The sequence below is a fragment of the Pollicipes pollicipes genome, unplaced genomic scaffold (genome assembly GCF_011947565.3).
Source record: "Pollicipes pollicipes isolate AB1234 unplaced genomic scaffold, Ppol_2.1 Scaffold_4295;HRSCAF=5057_pilon_pilon_pilon, whole genome shotgun sequence".
Lineage (NCBI taxonomy): Eukaryota > Metazoa > Arthropoda > Thecostraca > Pollicipedomorpha > Pollicipedidae > Pollicipes > Pollicipes pollicipes.
In genome coordinates, this window is record NW_023596461.1 from 7686864 (window position 1) to 7708989 (window position 22126).

General features: G+C 52.3%; 2 protein-coding genes across 3 annotated transcripts; both read left to right on the plus strand.

Moving 5' to 3' along the window:
- The first annotated feature begins 9433 nt into the window (after positions 1-9433).
- Positions 9434-10894, plus strand: LOC119096624 (zinc finger protein 316). Its single transcript, XM_037219526.1, has 2 exons — positions 9434-10117; positions 10376-10894. Exons 1-2 carry the CDS (start codon positions 9434-9436, stop codon positions 10892-10894), a joined length of 1203 nt encoding a protein of 400 aa, XP_037075421.1.
- Positions 10895-15162: 4268 nt separating this feature from the next.
- On the plus strand, positions 15163-19327 carry LOC119097012 (transmembrane protein 41A-like). 2 transcript variants are annotated; one of them, XM_037220023.1, is made up of 5 exons: positions 15163-15308; positions 16796-16940; positions 17618-17944; positions 18269-18407; positions 18817-19327. In XM_037220023.1, exons 2-5 carry the CDS (start codon positions 16827-16829, stop codon positions 19005-19007), a joined length of 771 nt encoding a protein of 256 aa, XP_037075918.1. In that variant the 5' UTR covers positions 15163-15308; positions 16796-16826; the 3' UTR covers positions 19008-19327. The 2 variants fall into 2 exon arrangements, with proteins under 2 accessions (XP_037075918.1, XP_037075917.1); XM_037220022.1 differs by having other exon boundaries at positions 15163-15304.
- Positions 19328-22126: the final 2799 nt, after the last annotated feature.

The following is a 22126-nucleotide window of genomic DNA, read 5'->3' on the forward strand; positions in this document are numbered from 1 at the left end:
CCCTGAGCTTGCCCCCCCCCTGTTTTGAAACGTTCCTACGCCTATGGATAGCCAAATACGTAATACCAGTATTTAACGACCGAAATATCAGTGGAAAGATAGACACATACAGCCGCCATGAGCCTCCAGACCACTTAAAACGTGATCAGACAAGAAACGGCAGCGTAAGTAGCCCGAATCAAATTCTATCCCACTTGTCATTTTCAAAGAGCTCTTGTAACTTATCCGAGCGGGGCGTAGCCAACCTTCAACGTGAACGGATATCCAGGCTCGTTGGCGCGGCGTGATCACCAGTAGATGAACTGGTGTGGTCATCAGGAGGGCCGGCGTCAGTCCATGAGCTGGCGCGCTCATAGGAGGGCCGGCGCCAGTCCATGAGCTGGCGCGATCACCAGTAAGGCCGGCGCCAGTCGATGAGCTGGCGTCATCATCGGGAGGGCCGGCACCAGTCGATGAGCTGGCGTGATCACCAGGAGGGCCGACACCCGTCGATGAGCTGGCGTGATTACCAGGAGAGCCGACACCAGTCGATGAGCTGGCGTGATCACCAGTAAGGCCGGCGCCTGTCGATGAGCTGGCGTGATCACCAGGAGGGCCGGCACCAGCCGATGAGCTGGCGTGATCACCAGGAGGGCCGGCACCAGTCGATGAGCTGGCGTGATCACCAGGAGGGCCGGCACCAGCCGATGAGCTGGCGTGATTACCAGGAGAGCCGACACCAGTCGATGAGCTGGCGTGATCACCAGGAGGGCCGGCACCAGTCGATGAGCTGGCGTGATCACCAGGAGGGCCGGCACCAGTCGATGAGCTGGCCCAGCACGTCTGCCACGGACAGCACCGAGACGCCCATTAGCAGGCTGATGTAGCCTCCCATCTCGCTGACCAGGCTGACCGGCGGGTAGGAGCGCCGCTCCGTCGCCACCTCCTCCGGGATCTGCGCCATCTGCACGCGGATCAGCGAGTAGCGCCTGACGATGGAGCCCGGCGGAAGTGACTCGACCTTGACCTCCACGGAGTACAGCTGGTGGCGGCAGGCCGGCAGGCAGCGACATTCGTTCAAGTGCTTGGCGAAGTCGACTCGTTTGTTGCGGATTACAGCGGAGCACTCGGCCAGATGGGGGAAGTCCTCCAGCATTTCCGGCGTTGAGCAGTTGAATGTGTTCGCCCGCAGCGTCTCGTAACAGCGGAGCACGCATATCTCGTAGTCGTATCCGACCTCCGAACTGCACGCAGCCCGACGCAGACTCTCCCTGTCACGAACCCGTGACGAGATGAACACCTCCGCCTTGTTCAGGCCTTGCAGCTCGAAGCGCAGGTCCGGGTCGACCGCCTTGATGCCCATGTTGGTGGTCAGCGGTCGTCGCCTGGGGTGGACGAACACCCTGTGGTCCCACCGCACCGAGGCGTTTACTCTGGCCGACATCTTTATTTCCAGCTCGGGGATTTTCCTCCTGTTCATGTCGATCAGCTGTCCCCAGGTGACGTTGGGCGTGAGAGTGTGGCACAGCTTGGGCTCGTTCGACATCCACGAGCGCCAGGTTCCCAGCGCGACGGCAGCGTACCCTCCAGGGTAGAAGATGTTGGCACGCGTGGTGCAGCCGGGGTAGCAGCGGGAGAGCTGGGCTCCGAGCAGCGCGCTGGCCCGCCAGACCCGCTCAGCCATCGAGATGTTCTTCAGGCGGCGAATCGCCTCCGAGTTAAAGTCGTACGGGAACACACAAATGGTGACGCTGGGCACGGCGACGTCCGGCCGGGCCGTGTAGGAGAGCGTCATGGAGACGGGCTCGCTGAGGTAGAGCTGCAGCAGCTGCACGCACTGGTAGACGGACAGCGCGGCGCAGCTGAGCATCAGCAGGCAGCGGGCGCGCGTCGCCGGGGTCCGCGGCCAGCACGTCGGCCGGGTCATGGCGGTCTCAGGGAGGGCGCCACCGGCACCCTTGGTGGGGTGATCCACCAAACTGGGGTGGCCGCGTCCCGGCGCTACGCATCCACACGGACGACCGGCTATTGTGGTGCTACCAAACTGAATGCCTCCATCAGGTGCAGGAAGCACAATGCTGCCGCGTTGTGCGGGCGCATGACGGTAGTCGTTTCTGCATAGTCCGGCGAGTATTGTACAAAGGCGACCCGACAACGGTAATGACTTCGACGCAGTTAATTGAGGGTCGGGCGTCATTTGTGTGGCGGCCTTTCATGGCCGAAGCAGGAAACTTCAATCCATTCTATTCACGAACAAGGCCATAAATGGTCAATGATAGTGTGCAGAGTGCGTGGAGTGGCGCTCAATGCAAGTGCGTCGCACACGTTCCTTTTGCCTGTTCACACGTTCCTTTTGTCTGTATTCTAAGGTGACGTCTTGGTAACAATGCGAGGGGCGGTTTTCATCGGTGCGCATGCCCCGCTGGGGTCAATGTCAGGATGGAAACGCGACACACGCTGATAACGGCCCTGGTAACCATAAAGTGGCGTACTTAAAACAATGACCAGGATCTGCAAAGGTTCGTATTCACCGGGTGATTCGCACGGATGAACGAAAGGCTGAGATGACAATGAAGTTACGGGTGCGGAGTTCGGGGAGTTAACAGCAGCACTGCACCTCTCGATTGCATACCGTGGTTTACAAATGCAGCTGTGATGAATTATAGCATTGGACGTCAAGACCAGAGGGCGGAAAACAGAAGAGTGGGGAGATCTGGACCGTCACTTCCTGGTAGATGCCGATGGTACCCCTCTCTCATGTCCCGGCCGCCGTGCTGGCCCTGGACCCAGTGGCTCGCACACTGCCGAGTGCTGATGCTCGGCCGTGCCGCGCTGCCAGGCTTCCAGCGCTGGCCAGCAAGGGAACGACTCCAAGCGACACTCGTCGGTCTGCGTGACCATGGTGCAGTTCCCTAGTTTATAGCACGACGTAGTGTTAACTCCTTATCATTCGCTCTGGTGCCACAGGGAGTTGGTAACCCTTTGCTTGTCACGACCAGCCGCATCTCACGAGCACCGCAAAACGACAACGCTGCTTTCGTCCAAAAAAAAAACTTGCTGGGCACAAAAGGCCAGGGACTCACCCGGGTGGCGTGAGCCCGGCTGGCACCACCGCCTCGGATGGCGTGATTCGGGCTGGAACCACCGCCTCGGATGGCGTGATCCCGGTTGGCATCACCGCTTCGGATGGCGTGATTCCGGCTGGCATCACCGCTTCGGATGGCGTGATTCCGGTTGGCATCACCGCTTCGGATGGCGTGATTCCGGCTGGCACCACCGCCTCGGATGGCGTGATTCGGGCTGGCATCACCGCTTCGGATGGCGGGATCCCGGCTGGCATCACCGCTTCGGATGGCGGGATCCCGGCTGGCATCACCGCTTCGGATGGCGTGATCCCGGCTGGCACCACCACCTAGGATGGCGGGATCCCGGCTGGCATCACCGCTTCGGATGGCGGGATCCCGGCTGGCATCACCCCGCCTGGGATGGCGTGATTTCGGCTAGCATCACCGCCTCGGATGGCATGGGCCCGGCTAGCATCGTTGAGGCTGAGGATGACGCTGACGTAGATGTCAATCTCGCTGAGCACGCTGGTCGGTGGACAGGAGCACCGGTCGGCCGCCACCTGCCGCGCCGGCGGGCAGAGCTCCTGTTTGAAGCGTTCCAAAAAGACTGGTTTGCCAAACAGGTCAAATTTACTTAGATAGGTTTAAATTGGTTGGATCCAACTTTAAGTAGCAAATTTGGTCTAAAATGGCACGTGGGCAAGCGGGAAAATCGACCACTAGGTTGGGCGTCGAGCGGTTCTGGGCTCCGGTCCAGAACGTGTGGCTGCAGTCCGGATCACGCATTCAGCGGTCGAACATGTGGCTGCGGTCCGGACCACGTATGCAGTGGTCGAACATGTGGCTGCAGTCCGGATCACGCATTAAGCGGTCGAACATGTGGCTGCGGTCCGGACCACGTATGCAGTGGTCGAACATGTGGCTGCAGTCCGGACCACGCATTCAGCGGTCGAACATGTGGCTGCGGTCCGGGCCATGCATGCAGTGGTCGAACATGTGGCTGCGGTCCGGACCACGTATGCAGTGGTCGAACATGTGGCTGCAGTCCGGACCGCGCATGCAGTAGTCACAGTCGACAGGAGGGTTTAATCTGCCGCGACGCAGATTCCGCAGCCATGCACGCATGGCATTGCATGAAGGCGGGCGCTGCTTTCTCCGGGAAGTTAAAACTGATGGTCCTGGTTCAGCTCGACGTCGGTGGCCAGCTCAGGTGAGAGTGGTGGCGGCTTCGGATCAGCTCACCCCGTTGGTCCCATGACCCGACAACGGCCTCTGTTCTGTCATTAATTTCGGTGCGGAATTCAATCGCTGAGTTAAATCAGTAATTTGTTTTTTACTTTATGGGACGTGATGGCAGCCGTAAGTACTACTGACAGCACTAAGCGACTGCGGTTTTTCAACAACTCAAGGGTATGTATTTTCCAACAGCTATTGTTGACATTTGTCATGCAGTTTAAAAAGCTTGACGATAATTGTCATAAGCTGTACGATTCATGAGCATATGTAGACTTTGCCAAGAGCAGCCTTAATAACATTTATTTTCGCAGCGCGGAAGCTTCTAAACTGTTGCCGCTCGCATTAAGCAGATGTTGATCCAAGTGCAAGAACCACAGCCAGACGACTGGGAGACAGTGGGTGCCATACAGATTGTTCAGTGTTGTTTTTTATCAGAATGAGCTATAAAAGGGTTTTATCTTTCAAAAATGCAGCAATTTTGATGTCGGTTTGATCAACGTTTGTGTTTGTGGAATGCACCGTAATTGTAATATCCTGATAAATAATCCTTCAATGCAGCATAGTGATATAATGTACTACACAAATAAATTTGCACCTAATGTATCGTGCATATACCAGGTATGCAAACCAAATGCATGTTTAAATATACATCGTTAGTCGTGTGATCCATCAATGTGGGGAAACGCTGTGACAGCTGCTCATTCAAATATAATCTCTAAGCTTGTGGAAACGAGTTTTGGAGTGTGGATGAAACATTTCAATTCATGCACACCGACCTTCCGAAGTGTGCATGTACCTAAATTTCAACCTTATAGATGGGAATGTACCTCTGATGTAATGGCCCATTGTCAAGCAGAGGTCATATGGCAGCCAAGAGATCCAGATAAGTGTTTCTGACTTGAAATGTGCTATGGTGGTGTCGTAACATGCCACTCACGTGACCTGAAGAGGCTCAATTTCAATCAGTTCTGTCTCTTTACAAGCTCGCAACATTCGTATGCCAGGTCGCGCGAAAGCTGCGCTACCAATCCTTCAGTTGGCAGGGTTGGTTTATCAGCGTTATGCAGGTTACCGCTATCAGAGGGGAAAAGGAAGCGTCCACGTGCCATTTGCCAATGGGCAACTATAGCCATTATTACAATATGATACCCCTGACTTTACTTGGTGACGTAAAGGAGGGTCAACGCATCAGCAGTGAGTTATTTGCTTACGTTCGCCCGTATGCAATGGATCTAGCTCATGCTGCAGTCGCTTTTGCCAGCCTAAACGTATCACGTCAGGGAACATTTGGCTGCGCTTAAGACCGCACCATAAATGGTGGTGGTGCAAACCTTAAAGAAGCATGTGAAGTATGTAATCCTCAAGCAGCGTGTCATTGGGATGCTTGTGTCGTCACCGTAATAGGTGGCCAAATGTACTCTCTGTTTCCATTTTTCCTTAGGCAAACACAAAACTATTGGAGACGGATGCCATACCGTAGCCACGGGGCAAACACAGAAGCGCGGGCAGGGGGCCCACAGAGAACACTCCCCCTCCCCAGGGCCCCAACTCACGTTAAGGACCCGATTTGAGGGCCCGAGGGACCCAATTTGAGGGACTGAAGGGCCCGAAAGGCTGGCTGGAGGCCGCTTTCAGAGGCCTGGCCCGCAAGACCGGACTCCTGAATGTTATCCAGACGGCCCCGCATGCTGTTCAGGAAACCCCTGGGTCGATAAGGGCCCATATATCGGTCAGACACCCCCCAATAACGCACAGCCGGCTCAGCGTTGGCATGGTCCTAATGGCCCCTTCCGCAAGCAGAGACAAAACAGAAGCAAGCGATTTAGGTTGGCCGGGGCCTCAGCGTCTGTCAGGGCCCCACAGCGCCTAATAGGGGGCCCTGTGTTGGCAAAGGACTCGTTTGACTTAGCCATGTTAATACACATTGCTGACCTATTTCGATTTACAGTCTTCATTTGCGAGCCCTTATACATCTGTAAAAGCCATATGAAAACTTGACGGGACTTCTGAGTTATATCCATTTGGAAAAGTCCATCGGATCATTGTTGAATGCAGAACGCCGGTGCTCTGTTTCATGCAACCACTTAACGCATAATTTTTTCAGTTTATTTACTGTGAAATCAATCAGAGTTTGTTTCGCGGCGGCTGCTGGCTTCTTATCCAGTTATAGAAGGCAAAAATGGGAAAATGTCAATGCAAAGCATGCCCTCGTTAAAAATTGGCCGTATCGAAAATATAATGTTTTGGGGAAAACCTTTTCACGATCAATGGCCCTTTTGTCAACCCTGTGCCCCCCTCCCCCCCCTTGCCAAGGCTCTGGCTGCGCGGTTGGGTAATCATACATGTTTTGTCACTGTGGGGGAGGGTGTGATTAGTTATAACATACCCAAGTGGTATCAGGGCGATTAACTTTAAACCTAAACAACGGACGGCACTCTTAAGTGCTTAAGCTGATGCACAGCAGCACTCTCTGACTCTCCGTGCTCTTCCGGCGGCATGTGTGTAATCGTGATGGGGTGAGCGCGACAAATACGCGGCTGATCTGAATGCAATACTGATACTGGGAAAGCACATGAACCGCACATGCCGCAAAACAGTTAGCGTGTGATAGCCAAGGAATTCGGGACGGTGCTAGCTTTTTCCAGGATATCGGGTGGTACGTAATATCAGTGGTACAAAGATATCACCTGTGCATGGGGCATGTGATCAGTGGCACAATGTACGGACAACGATGTCATCGCATGACTGACCGTCAATGGTGTCATGAACTGACGTGCTGTCCATGATTGACGGCCACTGTTGCCATGACATTCGTCATCTGGACCATACGTCCGTATTTATGACACCAATAAATATAATTCCTACCTGAGCAGCCAAAGCCGGGAAGACGGTAGGGGTGAAACAAACATTGGCTGATTAAAAAGACAGCACTTTGCCATGCCATCTCATCTCGACGAATTTCGACTTCGGAGACACGAGCGTATTTTGTTCACACATTGTAACACATTCAGCATGCTTACGATGCAGCCATCTCGCTGCCAAAAAAAACAACTTCGACACAAATTCTCCCACCGTTTGATACAATTTACCCCAGGACTAGCCAGATTGTGCTGTTTGAAATGGGTTCATTTAAACGTAACTTATGAAAAAAACAACGACAACAAAATCAAAATGTGTTCTCCAAAATGAAGACGTCCACCATATATGGAGCCCAAGAGTTTGGCTGTCTGTAGATATGAGAATCCTAGTCTTATCCACAGTAGCTATGGTATTAGGGAGCTTAGAGCGAAACTGAAGCAACTCTCTGTCTCCTCTACATACAAACGTTTGTAGGGCGATACATGACAGGGCTTTCTGGTTGCGAGGATACAAGGGCGTATTTTTGAAAAGGAGATTATAAAAGGGGGGGGGCTAAGCCATGAACAACTATGAAACCTGCCCCCGAAATTCGCCAGCAGATGTGTTGTCCTCAGATTTGGCCCATTTCTCTCAAGGCTGGCGCTCAAGTTGGGAATGGTTGTGGTGAGGAGGGCGAGGGAGAGGGGCTTGAGTCCCCAAACTGAATAGGAATCTACATGCCCAGGAGGATCACATGCACTAAGATGGGAATAAGCTTCGACACTGCGGTACCAAAAGCATCCGCCAGCATCGGGCAACGTACGTCCTTCCAAGTTGGAAGGGCGAATAGCCTCCGGATCGACCAGGAGATCCTGCCCCGTGTCACCAGAATGACAGCCGGAAGGCGAACCGCGCTGGAACAGAATGACCCTTCAGCCCTTGACCGAGAATGATATCGTTCCCCCCAGTGCTCTACTCAGGGAGACCCTTGCCGGAAACAATTAAAGGGTTTCATTGGTGCTGAACTGAGTAGGTCGAGATCAGATTAGAACTGAAAAAGATCAGCCAATGATTGTCTGAAAACGTTCATTTTCGTTGAAGAATCGACTAGTGACAAAATTACACGCCAGATTTTCGTGCGCCGGTTGACCACTGCTTAATGTTAGCTGCGGACTCGACGCCAAGTATAAAGACTATAGCGCGGATTATCGTGTTTTTGTGGCTATGGTTTGAGCGCATGCTCAAAGCTATGCTACGTTATTTTCTCTCTTTAATCGACACAGGTTGATTGCTGAACGTTTACAAACATGGTTTGGCCATGCTAACATAAATTTCTGACCTATTTTGTTCCGCAATTTACGTTCATTGGTTCCTCAACATCCCTGTAGAATCCAGATAAAAATTCTGAAGTTTTAGAGACCTATTGTTTTACTGAGTCCACCGCGCCGTTGTGAAACAAAGAGCGACGGCGACATATTCCATAGTCGTTTAACGCCTGATTTCCAAAGTTTATTCACTCCAAGATGCAAACGGAATTGATCTCGCGGTAGCTGCTGGTCGCTGTTTGAGCTTTAAAAGGTAAAGATAATAACAGCTCAAAGAAAACTGTGCTACTCAAGACGTGGGCCATACCCGGCGATTTATTCGCAAGGAAGTCCTTTTTACCATGCGGGGCCCCTCTCTAAACACTGCGCCTCCTACCCCCCACCTTTCCCAAGGCCCTGGCTGCGCTCCTCTCAGCTACATTTGTGCCGTGCCCAGTTTGGCCGGGGTTCGCTTCTAGATCGCGGAAACAGACCGGCGAAGAATCGGATCCTGAAAAAACGGGGTTTAGAGCATTCCGTGTTTGGAACGTAGAGGCCACAACCACGACGTTCCATCAAATTATGCATTCCAGCGCGCGGCAGACACGCCATTTCCCACGCGGCATTTAATTCTTGTTCCAAGCAGCTTGTTTTCACGTGTTCACATTCATTTTGCAACTAGTCGTGTATCTAGATGCACATTTGACGCTTATAAAAATTTATATCTGAATATCCCCCCTCCCTAAAATAAGAAAATACTTTACCGTCATAATGCATTCAAATCTCTCGCCGGCGTCTAGTCATTTCCGCCTTTCGCCCTGTCCTGGCGGCTGACAGCAGTGTGTCGCATTCTACGCGCTATCTTCGCGCCAAACTTACGCGCGCGCTCTTTAGCACGTGATTTCAAGGACATTTGCAACAGCTGATCGCAGTTTCGAGCTGCTGCTCTTCCAGTCACGTGGGCTTGGAATACGATGCGCGCGACCACTGTTGACGCGGCGCGGAGTCGTCATGGAGCTCGCGGGGACGTCGGGTGCTGGCGTGGTGCGGCTGGAGAGTGTGCGTTACCTGCTGTTGGGAGCGGGTGTCGAAGCGACGCTGGGCGGCTGCGGTATGAGTGTGGACCCAGCGTGGTCGGCCGACGGGGGGGAGGGGGCCAGTGCTGTTGGAGGCGTGACATGGCGCTGCTTTACCTGCGACAAGACGTTCGCCACCGTGCGGCGGTTCGAAGCGCACTTGAATCTCCACCGCATTCGGTGCCGCCGCCGCTGCCACGTCTGTCAGAAGGAGCTGTGTGGCACGACGCAGGACTTCCGGCGCCACCTCAAGACGCACGCGGCCACCGAGGCGTTCGCCTGCGACCTGTGCGGCAAAACGTTCAAGCTTGCCCGCTACCTGAGTAGCCACAACGCCACCGTGCACTCGGCGGCGTATCCGTTCAGCTGTTCGGTGTGCGCTCGCAGTTTTAAACGTAAGGGGCAGCTGCGTGCGCACAGCATGATCCATACGGGGGAGAGGCCGTACGTGTGTCAGATACCTGAGTGTGGCAAGGCTTTCGTGCGCAAGAGCTCACTGGAGGCGCACAGCCTGATCCACACGGGCCAGAAGCCGTTCGCATGCGACTGGGCCGGATGCGCGTTCCGCGCCCGAGACAGTTCAAGCGTCCGGAACCACAAGAGCATGGTGCATAACAAGGTGAAGAAATTCCTGTGTCCATATTGTCCAAATGGATATCTGCAGCGCAATCGAGTTGAGAGGCACATCAGCCGAGTCCACAAGCGAGATAAGCCTGTGCCGTGTGCGGCCTGCGGGCGGCATTTTTTCGACAGGGCTGCACTGAACGATCACATGGCAAGCCACAGCGATGCCAGCGAACACGCCTGCTCCGTGTGCAGCAAGACATTCAAAACCCAACGGCGGCTGACCAGCCACTTGCGCACCCGCCACGGTCAGCGACAGCACGCGTGCGGCATGTGCGGCAAGGCGTTCCGGTGTCGCCAGGCGCTGACACGGCACCTGGTCAGCCACAGCGACGATCGACCCTTCGGCTGCCGGTGCGGCAAGGCGTTCAAGTTGCTCGGCGCTCTGCAGCGGCACATGCGCTTGCACCGAGAGCGACCGGGCAGCCCCAGCGCGCAGCACCGACCGGGCAGCCCCAGCGCACAGCAGCGGCCTGACGGCCCCAGCGCACAGCAGCCGCCGGCGCCAATGCAGCTCGAACGGCGTCGGGCCGCTACCCAGCGCGTGCATGCAGGGGATGTCACTGACGTACCATCGTCGCCCAGAACGGGTGTCACCGACAGCCCACCGCAGTCTGTGGCAGGCGATACCGATGGACCAGCTCTGCGCCTGACATTTGACACCGATGGACCAGCGCTGCGCGTCACGACTGACACCGACGGACCAGCGCTGCTCGTGAAGTGTGACACCGACGACACGCCGCCGCTCATGGTCGATGAGACCGTCTGGTGACTGCCCACCACCGCGTGCGACCGTGCATCATCGACGCCCATGCCGTTGGCAGCGAGGCCCGACAGCACATTGTCCCCGCGACAACGCCAATAAGACGGGTGCGCAGTCCCTTGGCGGACGAATGTGTAGCTGGCAGCGTTCAAGAACTATGATGCGCAGCGCTGCTTGCTTGCAGCGTAACGCGCCACATACGCTGCATGATCTGCTCTATTCAAGAACGAGCGTGGCACAGCGTATGTGTTTGCAAAGATGCGAGTCGTGTGCATGGTGCTCGGATATAGTTGATGTGTCAGTTAATCCCGAACGGGCGTACCATTGAACATGGAGCCCTGGTTGACGTTGAAAGCTTAGACTCGGTAGCTGCGTTTGCCCGACGTCCGGCGCCTTTGAAGTTATGCAGTTTGCGTTTCAGTTCTTTCGTGTTGTGTCTTAGTAGCTTCATTTTTTATATACATGGAGAATGCATCAGCACTTTGTCATGGTTGTTAAACGGAACTGGGCACCAGAAGCATTTCTATATTGACCTACGCATCAGATGGTGGCATCTTCTAAATTACCTATGATATACATACATATATATATATATATATATATATATATATATATATATATATATATTAATTATGTAGAAAATACGTATATAATCTGCGTATGAATTTAACGCAAACAACATGAAACGAAAATTGAGCAACCTTTCCCTTTTCTCGTGATGATTAGAGTCGCGAGCCCGAAGAGGCCCCCATCCAATTCCACCGCAGTTTCAGGCTCCGTAGTCTTGGCGTAAGCTGGCGCGAAAATAGACCGCAGTCTTTGTGCTCTCCTGTTCTGCACCATACAGAATCGCGAGACAAACCTGTGCTTAAAATTTCCAGCTGGCACTGTTCCGTGTTTTGGCAAGGTTTGGACAGGGTAAAATACGTTGTGCAGCTTACCGATGGGCGTGTGCACTTACGCGTACCGTCAATGGAACAGCAAGGGAACCCTTTACCTTTTCCGGCCAGGGGCCGAAAGGCCTTCCATCCCAGACTGGGGTGCCTATCGGCTGTTTTTCTGACTACATTGACTACTGAGGCCTTTTGACAGGTAATCGCGGGCCGTGGCCGTGCCGCTGCTTGGGAAATGGGTCCGCATGTCGAAACGGGCGAGCATTTCTGCATCGGCAGTGTGACCGACAGAGGGGACTTCATGACCCTAGGGACTCCTATGGACGCAGGAGGCCGCGCGACCGACATTTTAGGGCCTTCGGACCCTCCAGTTGGGCCCTTGATTAAGACCTAAGGAGGGGGGGGGGGGTCGGGGGGGGGGGCTCCACGTGTCCCTGCTCTAAGGAAATATTTCCGAGAACGGACAGTGGGTGCGTGGAGTGCGGGCGCGCAGCCAGAGCACTGACGGCAGGCACAGGGCTGACAAAGCGCCCTGATAGTAAAAGGTGGAAAACAGGCTAAAAAAGCGCCGGATATAGCCCGCTTGCTACTGAGAGTCACGGTTTTCTTTGTTCTTTTCATTATTTTTACCTTTTAAAAAAAAGAACGGAAACCAGAAGCTAACGTGATGTCAATTCTTTTTAATTTCAAAGGCGATGCATTGAATATATCAGGCCTTGAAATACTGCATAGAATAAATCGCCGGCACTTTATACTACAAAAGTTAAGTTAGCTCTTTCTGAACCGACGGACCTCAAGCTTTGCTAGAATTTTGATGTAGATTCTATAGGGCAATTACGGACCCCGTGAACGTACGTTGCAGATAGAAATGGAACAAAAATCTGTATTATTTGCTCCTGCCCATGTTTGTTCGGAAATATTGAACATTCAGTGACAACTGATGCATGATAAAGCTTATGTAACGCAGTTTTGAACTAGCGCGCTCGCAAATCATAGCAGCAAATACCTCAACGCCCGGCGTTGCAGTCTCAGAACCTCAAAACTGTACAAAGTCGCCCCAGAGACAAAACGCCCAGTCTTATCTCTGAACGGGGCGGGTTGATTTTAAAGACATACAGACATAAGGAGGCATTATTTCACGGCGGTCGTTTTCGCACGCACAGCGCCCGCCGCCTGGTGTTACCTGTAGCGGCCGACGCCGTTGAATTTCATGGAAGCGGCAGTCCCGGCCATCGCTGCTCTTGCTCACGAGATTGCATGCGCGCAGGGTCAAAACTTGCTGATGTTTTTTCACTAGTCGATTCTGGAAAAGAATGACGTGCGCGGGCAAACACGTCTTGGCTCATGGCTGGAATTGGGTTGGAGAGCCCACCGTTTGGTACCGGGAGCCTTGACTGACACAGGACCCTTCCATGGTATCAGTGTCAGCTCTTGTCATAAGTCCTCATGTTTCCTTTCTTTGTCAGAGGGCCCTGACCAACGCGGGAGGCCCATTGTTGACTCACGACACCCTATTGGACACTGGGCCCCCGACCGACGTAGGAGCCCTACATCGTTGCAAGGGCTCCAACGAATGCAAATCAGCGGCCTGGGCTTGTTCTTGCTTGGGAAATGGGCATCCAAAACTCAGACAGACACGGAGCCGACTGTTCGGTGCTGGTGATCTCTGGCGGAAAAAGAGGCACAAACTGTCTCAGGGGTCTCTAATCGATGCAGGAGACCCTCTAGATGACATTTGAGGGCACGACCCTACGGGCGGTGGTCCTTAATTGTGACATACAGTCAGCTTTTCAGGCCCTTCAGCCTTCCAATCGGGTCTTTGGTATTTAGTCTCGAGAGACCTTCCGGCCCCTCTTCGGGCTCCCTCAAGTACGGATACGGGCCGACTCGAGGCCACGTGCCGACATAAGACCCCCGTTAGGTACTATGAACCTCTAACCGACACAGAAGCCTCTTAATGTGTCAGGGACTCTGTACATGGCAAATCAGGTCAAAGGTCGTCGTAAAGGTCTCTCGCCGAAATATAGGTCCCCGCTGTACCAGGGGTCCCCAATCGATGCAAAAAGCATTTGGACTTACGTTTGAGGTCACTCCCCGATGGGTGATTATCAGTTATGTGACTTACGGCCACCCCCACGGGCCCTTGTGCCATACAACCGGGTCCTTGGGCGTCGGTTCTGGTGGGCCCATCGGGCCCTTCTTCAGGCGTCATCGAACACTGTCCTTGGTCGACTTGGGACCCCTTACCAACAAAGAACCCCTGTCAGGCACTATGTGCCTCTGACAGATGCAGGGGTCCCGCCCGACCACCATGAATGGCTGACCCTTGCCCTGCGCTGCTTCGGAAGTGGGCTCTCAGGCCCATACCGACACGGAGTCAACTGTGGGGCACTGATGGTGCCTAACCGAAAAAGGTCCTTATTGACTTGGGGCTCCCCGATCGGTTTGAAGTGCCGTCTGGCTGTTATTTGAGGGCTCGTCCCCGTAGGCCGGGGGCCCTAAATTAGACTCCGGCCAGTCCATCGTGCCGTTAGGCCCTTCAATCGTGATCCCCGTGATCACCGGTCCGAGTAGCCTTCCAGGCTCTATTCGGGTCCTCTTGAATACTGCCACTGGCGATTCGGGGCTCTTTGCCAATTCAGGGCCCCACGTTAGGCACTGCGGGCCCCTGACAGACGACGAGACCGCGGCCAACGTAAATCGCTGGCTTCGGATTTGTCCCTGCTTGGGAGATGGGACCTCAGTGGACTGTGCTCACTAGTGGACTGTGCCCATGCCGACACAGAGTGGACTATGCGGAACTGATGGTGTCTGACCGACGCGTAGGCCCTTATCAACTCAGGGGGACCCCCAGCCGCACAAAAGACCCTCTGGCTGGCACTGAGCGCCTCACACTGTCAATCGGGGCCCTGAACACGACCTCCGGACAACTTTTCGGACCTATGAGTCCATTCTACGGGGCTCTTGGAGTCGCTCGGTACCTAAGGGGGGGGGGGGGGGCATTTGCCTCCTGTGCACCCTCTCCCTCTCAGCGCCGCGTCACTAGTGGACTGTCTTGCAGACTTCTCAGATTTCGGCTTTCTGCCTCGATGGTAGCAGGTTAGGGCGAAGAAAGACATCGTAGTTTTCATTGCAGCACATGCGTTGTTTTGCTTGTGAATAATAGAAGAACCAAAACTCAATTAAGTACAATGCAGCTAATACTATGGGAGTATGTCACAAAACTTTTATGTGTAGGCCGAGCGTGTGTTGATAGAAAATGTATTTGCCTGCCTGTACTTATGTGTCATTTTGAAGCTTATTCGAAGCTCCTGTTTCGAATAGGTAGCGCACACAACTTGAGAAAAGATCCGCAGTGAGCGTTTGGTTAACTGGCGTTCGTCGGACCGGTGTGTTTTGTATTATGCACGGCGTCTAGGCTTATATATGAGGCTGTTGAAACTCATTGCAGTCAGGCAAATGGCAATGCTGTTTAACATTGGGAATCAATGGCTGTAAGGTATCTCGTCTGCCGTCGAAAACAGGAGTAGGTAAACAATCTGGGGCCTGTGTGTGGCACATGTGGCTGACCGGTAGTTTTATTGATACAGCGATACCCTTTGGTCATGAACGAATATGTAATCAATGTTAACATCATCAAGGTAGCTTGAAAATTCATTACGGGTTCAAGGTCTGACTTCTAAAAGGTTCTGCTGTCTTTGACAACTTAATATGAGAGTACTCGTGGCTTTTTTCCTTGTAGAATAACCGGAAGAAAGTGGATACAGATGCATTGACATTTCAGCTACATGTCTTTATCAAAACAAATATCATTGGTTAAGAATCCACTTTTCACAATGCTCGGGATTCAGATTGAAAATCTGTTTGGGAAATACTGCTGATGTGTCTTTTGATAAAGGCATGTAACTGAAATATCAATAAATCTACCTCTCCTTTCTCCTAGCTTGTCTACAGGGCATTAAGACTTTGCTACTGCTATATATTATGTATAATGTTCCTTGCAAGTATGGTTAACAACTTATGTAGTCTTTTACAACATACAGGCTGAAACAAGCATTGAAGGGACAAGGCTGCACAGATATGAAAGGTCTCCCCCCATGACTTACATTTTGACAAAAGGTATTCCTAGTCGAAGAGCTGGTTACAGGTGGAGGTGAGCTTTCACACTTGTGTTGGCTGTCATGCATTAGCCTATAACTTCAAGTAGGTATACGTCTGATTTGTCAGGCTACCATACATAGTGGACTCCAGGCAACAATCACTTCATTGTGTTTGATTTCCACCCCAGGCATGATACATGCCAGATGAAGAATGAAATGATTGCTATAGGTGGCTCTGTCATGGTCATGTACCTCACATTAGAAATGCATAGTGTTTTTTGGCTGATAGGCCTGGGCAATATCATCTCATAGTTGATCTTCTGTGTGACAGAATAGATTTTTTGCAACAATGTTACCTGTGTAAGAATTGTTATCATTGGCATATCCAAGCAAGTGATCTATGTTGCAAAAGTTAGTTTTAGAACTATATCTAGGTGAGGGCATGGTGATAATGACAATTCACATCCTTTTATCTGACTGGTCAAATGAAAACCAAGCTGGAGCTAGAAAAAATGGGCTGAATGTTGTCACCAAGCAGAAATAACTTATGGATGACAAAGTCTCTGCCAAGCATAGGTTAATGTAAATACCTGATGCTAGTACTGCAACAATTTAATTTAAGCTCAGCCTTTACTAAGAAAACATGTCATGTTTCAACATGATGCCCAAACATCTGTCCCAGCCTTGTGACATAGGCCCAGTTTCTGGTACACAAGTTCACATGCTTGCCATGCATTGACAGGAATCTCTTTGATGCTTCCAGCTGGGCTACAGAGAAAAGACCCTCAGCTGTAACTTGAAATGGTCAAATACACATCACAGCAAAAACATGAAACAAGATGCACACACAGGAAGTAGAGCAAGCAACTAGACCCTTGCTTCACTCATGTGCTTATCTGGTGCTGTTTTTTTTGCAGGCTGCACCTTGAACACCCATCAGGTGTGCTGATGCCGGGACAAGTGAGTCACATCTGGATCCTACCTGCTGTGGTGTCAGTTTCCACCCTCTGGCTGTACCTCCTGGTCAGCAGGGCACCAGCTCTCACCACCTCTGATGAGCAGGTCAGTCCAAGCCATGCACTCCCACACATTGGTTAGCTGGATGTATGGGATGGCAAGCTACAAGCAATGCATGTCAAATGTCACAAATTCTTCATTTATGTCAATCATAGTGTGGTCTTTGCAATTTTGCTAGATTCTAAGATCATTAGATTTGTATATGCTGGTTGCTGTGGGGACTTAAGCCTGCACTGTTAAAATTAATTTCATAATGTGGTTAATGTGCATAATGTGCATGTGTTTCAAAATTTGCTCCATTCCAACATGCTTAATCATCATACATTGGTCCGTTCATTACAACATGCAGGTTGTTATTCATCTTTCTGCTTGATGAGGCAACCATTATTTGTAGCTAGTTGAAAGGTTCAAGACAAACCTCCCACTTACTGTCATTGTGCAGCAAGGGTGGTGGAATGGCAGCCTTTGTGACAAGGTAAGCATGCCATGAACTTATTTCAAAGCCCCCCTTGCAATACAGTTATGCTAATGTATAATATATTTTTGCGACTAAGAAAAAGTGGCATATTGGAGATTCACTTAACACATATTGTTTCCTGAAAATGGTGAGCTAATTCCATCCAACGCTGCTCGTGAGTTCGAAGGAAAAGTGGCCTGGGCAGGGGTGGCGCGGCCCGACAAGCCCTTCCGCGTCGTGAGGCGCCGCTGACCTCCTCTCCCAGGTGGAGAGCGCCCGCCTGCGGTTCCCGAGCACGTTCGCCGAGCTCAAGTCGCTGGCGGTGCTGCTGCGCCGCTACCAGGAGGAGCACTGGCTATACACGCTGGTGCTCTTCTGCAGCGCCTACATCTACAAGCAGTCGTTCTCGATCCCGGGCAGCATGTTTCTGAACGTGCTGTCGGGCGCCCTGTACGGCGCGCTGGACGGCTGGATGCTGTGTTGCGCGCTCACGGCGCTCGGCGCCACGAACTGCTACCTGCTAAGCAAGTACTGCTGTCGGCAGTTGCTGCTCAAGTATTTCAAGAAGCGGATCGTGGATCTCACGGACACGGTGAGTGGCTCTCCCATGGGTCGCAGCAGTGAGAGCAGCCATGAATTATTTCATCGCGATTTTCTGTATGTTCTTCCGGGTAGTGACTTGCGTAGCAGGGATGACGTGATGAGGGTGGCGTGCCATGTTTACGATTCTCGGAACGAAGCGAATAAGAATTTTGACTCATTTACGTGCAAGTTGTATCGATTTCTCCGCAAAGTGCGAAGGTGCCCGTCTGGTTGTGGTGTTCGTGAAATGCGACAATGCGTGTTATTCGAAATGGATCTTAAGCTTCTGTCTCTTCACATGTCATCGCTGGAACATCGTCTGGATTCGTTTCAGGTGCATCGGAACCGTCACCAGTTGCTGTATTTTCTACTATTCATTCGTATTTTTCCGATGACGCCGAACTGGTTCGTCAATATGGCCTCCCCAATTGTCGGGGTGCCTCTTCATATGTTCTGCTTCTCAGTATTTGTGGGTAAGCATATTTGGGTATCCGATTTGTTCACGTCATTGCTGTACACTGTTGGACGGCAATGAATGGCCTTCAGGCAAAAACGTTTTACTTGGACCAGGCTGTTATGTGTTGGATGTGTCCGTGCGTAAATTTGGGGCTCTTGACCGACATTCAATTGTGAAAGCGTTTAATTGATAGCATCCAGCATTCTAGTGTGAGATCCTTGAATACTGATATTCGGGTATTCAGGTAGGGTTTAGCTATCCGATTGTAAATGCTCCGTAGAAGCCGGGACTTCATATGAACTAATCACGTTATCATATAACCCAACGTCTCTGAGCAGCCGCGCCGTTGGGAGACACATGTGTGACCAATGCCTTCCGTCCCACGCCTGGCCTAACGTGTATGCTGCGGCTGCTTCCCTGCCCAGGTTTGATGCCGTACAATTTCGTTTGTGTGGAGGCGGGGGACGTCATCGGCACGCTGTCGTCTCTGGACGATCTGTTCTCCAAGACCACGCTGCTGAAGCTGCTCCTGCTGGCGTTCGTGATGCTGCTGCCGTCGATCTACAAGCGATCTAGGCGGCAGCGGTATGGCTTTGCAAATTCCAGCGTGCTCTAGGGTATTTCGGCGTCTGGCGTGGGGGATTTGCGCAGATGTTATTTGATTGTTCTGACGTCACGTTTTCCAGTCGACGCGCCCGAAAGCACCAATGACGTCACGTTTTCTGTTAGCAGCTGTAGTTCTGCACGGGTGCCATCCGATGTGGGCTTTGGTTCCGTAGTTTTGTCCTGTTCGGTGTGAAGGTGCCATTCCATGGGGGCGCTTGTCGATGTCATACATCATAGTGCATTGTGTAGTACACGCTGCGGAACTCGGGTGCCAAAAGGCTCGCTCACACCTACTGGAAAGGCATGCCCAAACACTGGATTGTCAAGCCAGGTTGTGCTGACAGTGTTGACCCGTCTGCTGAGTGGGGCGCCGAGCTGGCGCTATTCTGGTCGTTTGCTGTGATCTTTAGGGCTCTGACGTGCTCCTGGGATGGATGGAGTCGCGGTAGGGAGGCGGGTTTCGCCGCCAGTAATGGGTGGAGTGCTATGGGAGCTCGCTGACTCTAACTACATGAGAGCACGACCCGTGCGCGGAGAACCGACCGCGATGACGTCTGCGGCGCAGCTTATAGGGGAATTTAGCGTACGAAGCTGTTTATTCCTCCAGACCCTAGAACATTGTCGACAACCTGGGGACCTGGTGTGTACTGGTTCCCCCATCCCGCTAATTTGCGCAGCACTACTTAGCACAATAACTTTATCAGGTCGTTTTCAAGTAATTAGTGCTCTCCTTAACAGGAGCGGATAAGGGAGCAGATAAATGCTAGCACTTGTGGGTTGCTCAGTGGCATATTGTTTGCACTCTTGACGTATCTCGGGTACTATGCGTATGTTTATGTTTTCCAGATGACACTAACCTCACTCTTACCCCGTGACCACGAAGTAAATCCATATGCCTCGTGTCCAGGTGTTCGCTGTCCACCTCTGTTAACTATAAATCGTTGTCATCTGCAAGGAACATACAATTTTGTCTTCACTCATTTTCTATGCTTTATTGGCCGCGAATCGAGGGAATTTTCGGATTTAAAAGGTGCATCACGGTCATGGGCACAGGCATTCCCAACGCCGTCATCATTACCGGGAATACTAATCCTCTGGGGTAAGTCATAACCAAGAGATGTGAAAATCTAGCTGAGGCAGGGCCTCACAGGGGTCTCACTTTGGTGAGCAACTTTTCCTTGCGCTCGAGGGTAACCTGTCATTATGAACAGTGGATGGACATAATCCCGGGCTGGATCGAAATCTCGTGATCTTGCTGGGGACAGCGTGACTGTAGAGTAGCTGTGCCGCTGTCGGCGTCAAACGTCTGATTCAAGCCGCTTTCGCACGCAGTTTTGAAGAAGTTCCCAGATCAGATCCTGTCCGATGTTTTACAACAGTCCGTTCGAGATTGGGCAGCACGTAAAGGCGCTCTCCATGCCGGCGGTGCCGTCTGTCGACTCGCCCTGAATGGAGGCCGCGTGCGCGTGTGGTGTCGAGCCACAGCGAGGCGCCCTCCCATTCGCCGTATGTCGGTGGGCTGGGCTACGTGGCGTTAACACTGCGGGGTCCAAGGAGAATCCCCTACTGCTGTCCGATTATATCGGACCTCGCCTGAATGTCTGGGTAGGCTATGGTATGTATATCTTCTTTAAATTAATACTGTAGAGTCCAGCTTCCTTCCCGAAATTATGCAAAAGGGACGAACGAGGATGAGGCGTTTGAAGCTCGCAGTAAGTAGGTGCTTACCGTTCCGCAAACAGCAAACCAACGAAAAGAGCGTAGCTCCGAACCTAGTGGTTCGTTTCTCGTAGGGAGATGTTTATTCGGGGACTACAAACTAAGGTTGTAATACGAATGAACAGTGACTGTCAGATGAGGATGGAGTCTAAGATGAAGTGGGGTTTAAAACTTGCGCCATCAGCTTCCATTTCACACAGGCTTTCCTAGCTCGCGTCAAGGGACCAATTGGATGAATCCCAAGTAGCTTTGATTTCATTTGAAGCCTCGCTTCAGACATTGTTTCCGGGCTTGGTTTACTTCATTGACTGAATTGTCGCCGACTGTGCCAGACTACACGCTTTGGGTCGAGAAGTGCGTGTTGCCATTGAGTCATGCCCTGCAAACCCCACATTTTGTTGGCAACGTGTAATAATTGATGTGCAAGGGGTTGTGCATGTGGAATGCGCATCACCCCTGTCTGTCACACACGCATCACGGCGTCTGTCTGGCATTCAACGCGCTGCAGAGGCCGCGTGCAATATCAACCACAGGCGCAGAACGTATTCTTGTGGGACATTAACACTCGGTCGTCTGTCGTGCTGTGCACAGACGACCATTGTGTCACAGATGTGTCAATTTAGCTGTCACAATGTCGTCGTCGTGCTGTCGCGGTTCGAGCAGCTTGTGAACGGATAATCCTTCTCATCCTCCATCCTCGCCCGCGAACCGGCACAGATGGGCTTTTCCCTGTTGCCTTACGTTCTAGTGATGTGATGCAATGTTCATAATTTTTGACGTTGTCCAATAAAACGATTAAGACACATTGCTTTCCTGTTATTAGTGCTAGAGTATGTCTGTAGCAGGGATCGGTACATAAATTACCGCTGGTCCGTTGTTTTCCCTCGTGATCTCGCTTGCGTTAGCAGCCGTTACGTGCACAGACGAGACATCCACTGTGACTTGGCCCCACACAGCTGACCGCGGCCCGGAAAGACTGCATCACCGTCAGGCCAAGCACCTGCTGGGCCCGACAGGTTGAACAAAAACTCGTACCACGTCGCCAGCACCACTGGCTGTATTTCGCCAACCACCAAGCGTACAAAAATAGACTGCCGCCGGCAGTTCAATAAATACGGCCCACACGACACTCGTCTTCCTAACGCATTCTCGGGTGACGCCACCGGCTCATACGGCGACAACTCCAGGCGGGATGGATCCGAGTCAGAAGGGTCATGCAGGCTGACGCGTCGAAAGTCATCGAAAACGTCGGAGCCGTGACGTACGACATCGTGGTTGATCTGGCGGTCTTGCCCCCCGCGATATGTCGGTCGGGCCATGAGACACCCGTCGCCCCTCCCCCCCCCCCCCCCCGGAGCCGCTCACACTGGTGCTGCACGCGCAGGACCTGGGTCTACTGAGCAAAACAGC

Excerpts from the sequence above, each read along its gene's own strand:
- LOC119097012 (XM_037220022.1), top strand. The coding sequence starts at position 15,267 with ATGGCTGTAAGGTATCTCGTCTGCCGTCGAAAACAGGA. Across the intron at positions 16,941-17,617 it reads TCACCACCTCTGATGAGCAG|GTGGAGAGCGCCCGCCTGCG; the intron begins GTCAGTCCAAGC and ends CTCCTCTCCCAG. Across the intron at positions 17,945-18,268 it reads TCGTGGATCTCACGGACACG|GTGCATCGGAACCGTCACCA; the intron begins GTGAGTGGCTCT and ends GATTCGTTTCAG.
- LOC119096624 (XM_037219526.1), top strand. The coding sequence starts at position 9,434 with ATGGAGCTCGCGGGGACGTCGGGTGCTGGCGTGGTGCGGCTGGAGAGT. Across the intron at positions 10,118-10,375 it reads AGAGCATGGTGCATAACAAG|CGACAGCACGCGTGCGGCAT; the intron begins GTGAAGAAATTC and ends CGCCACGGTCAG.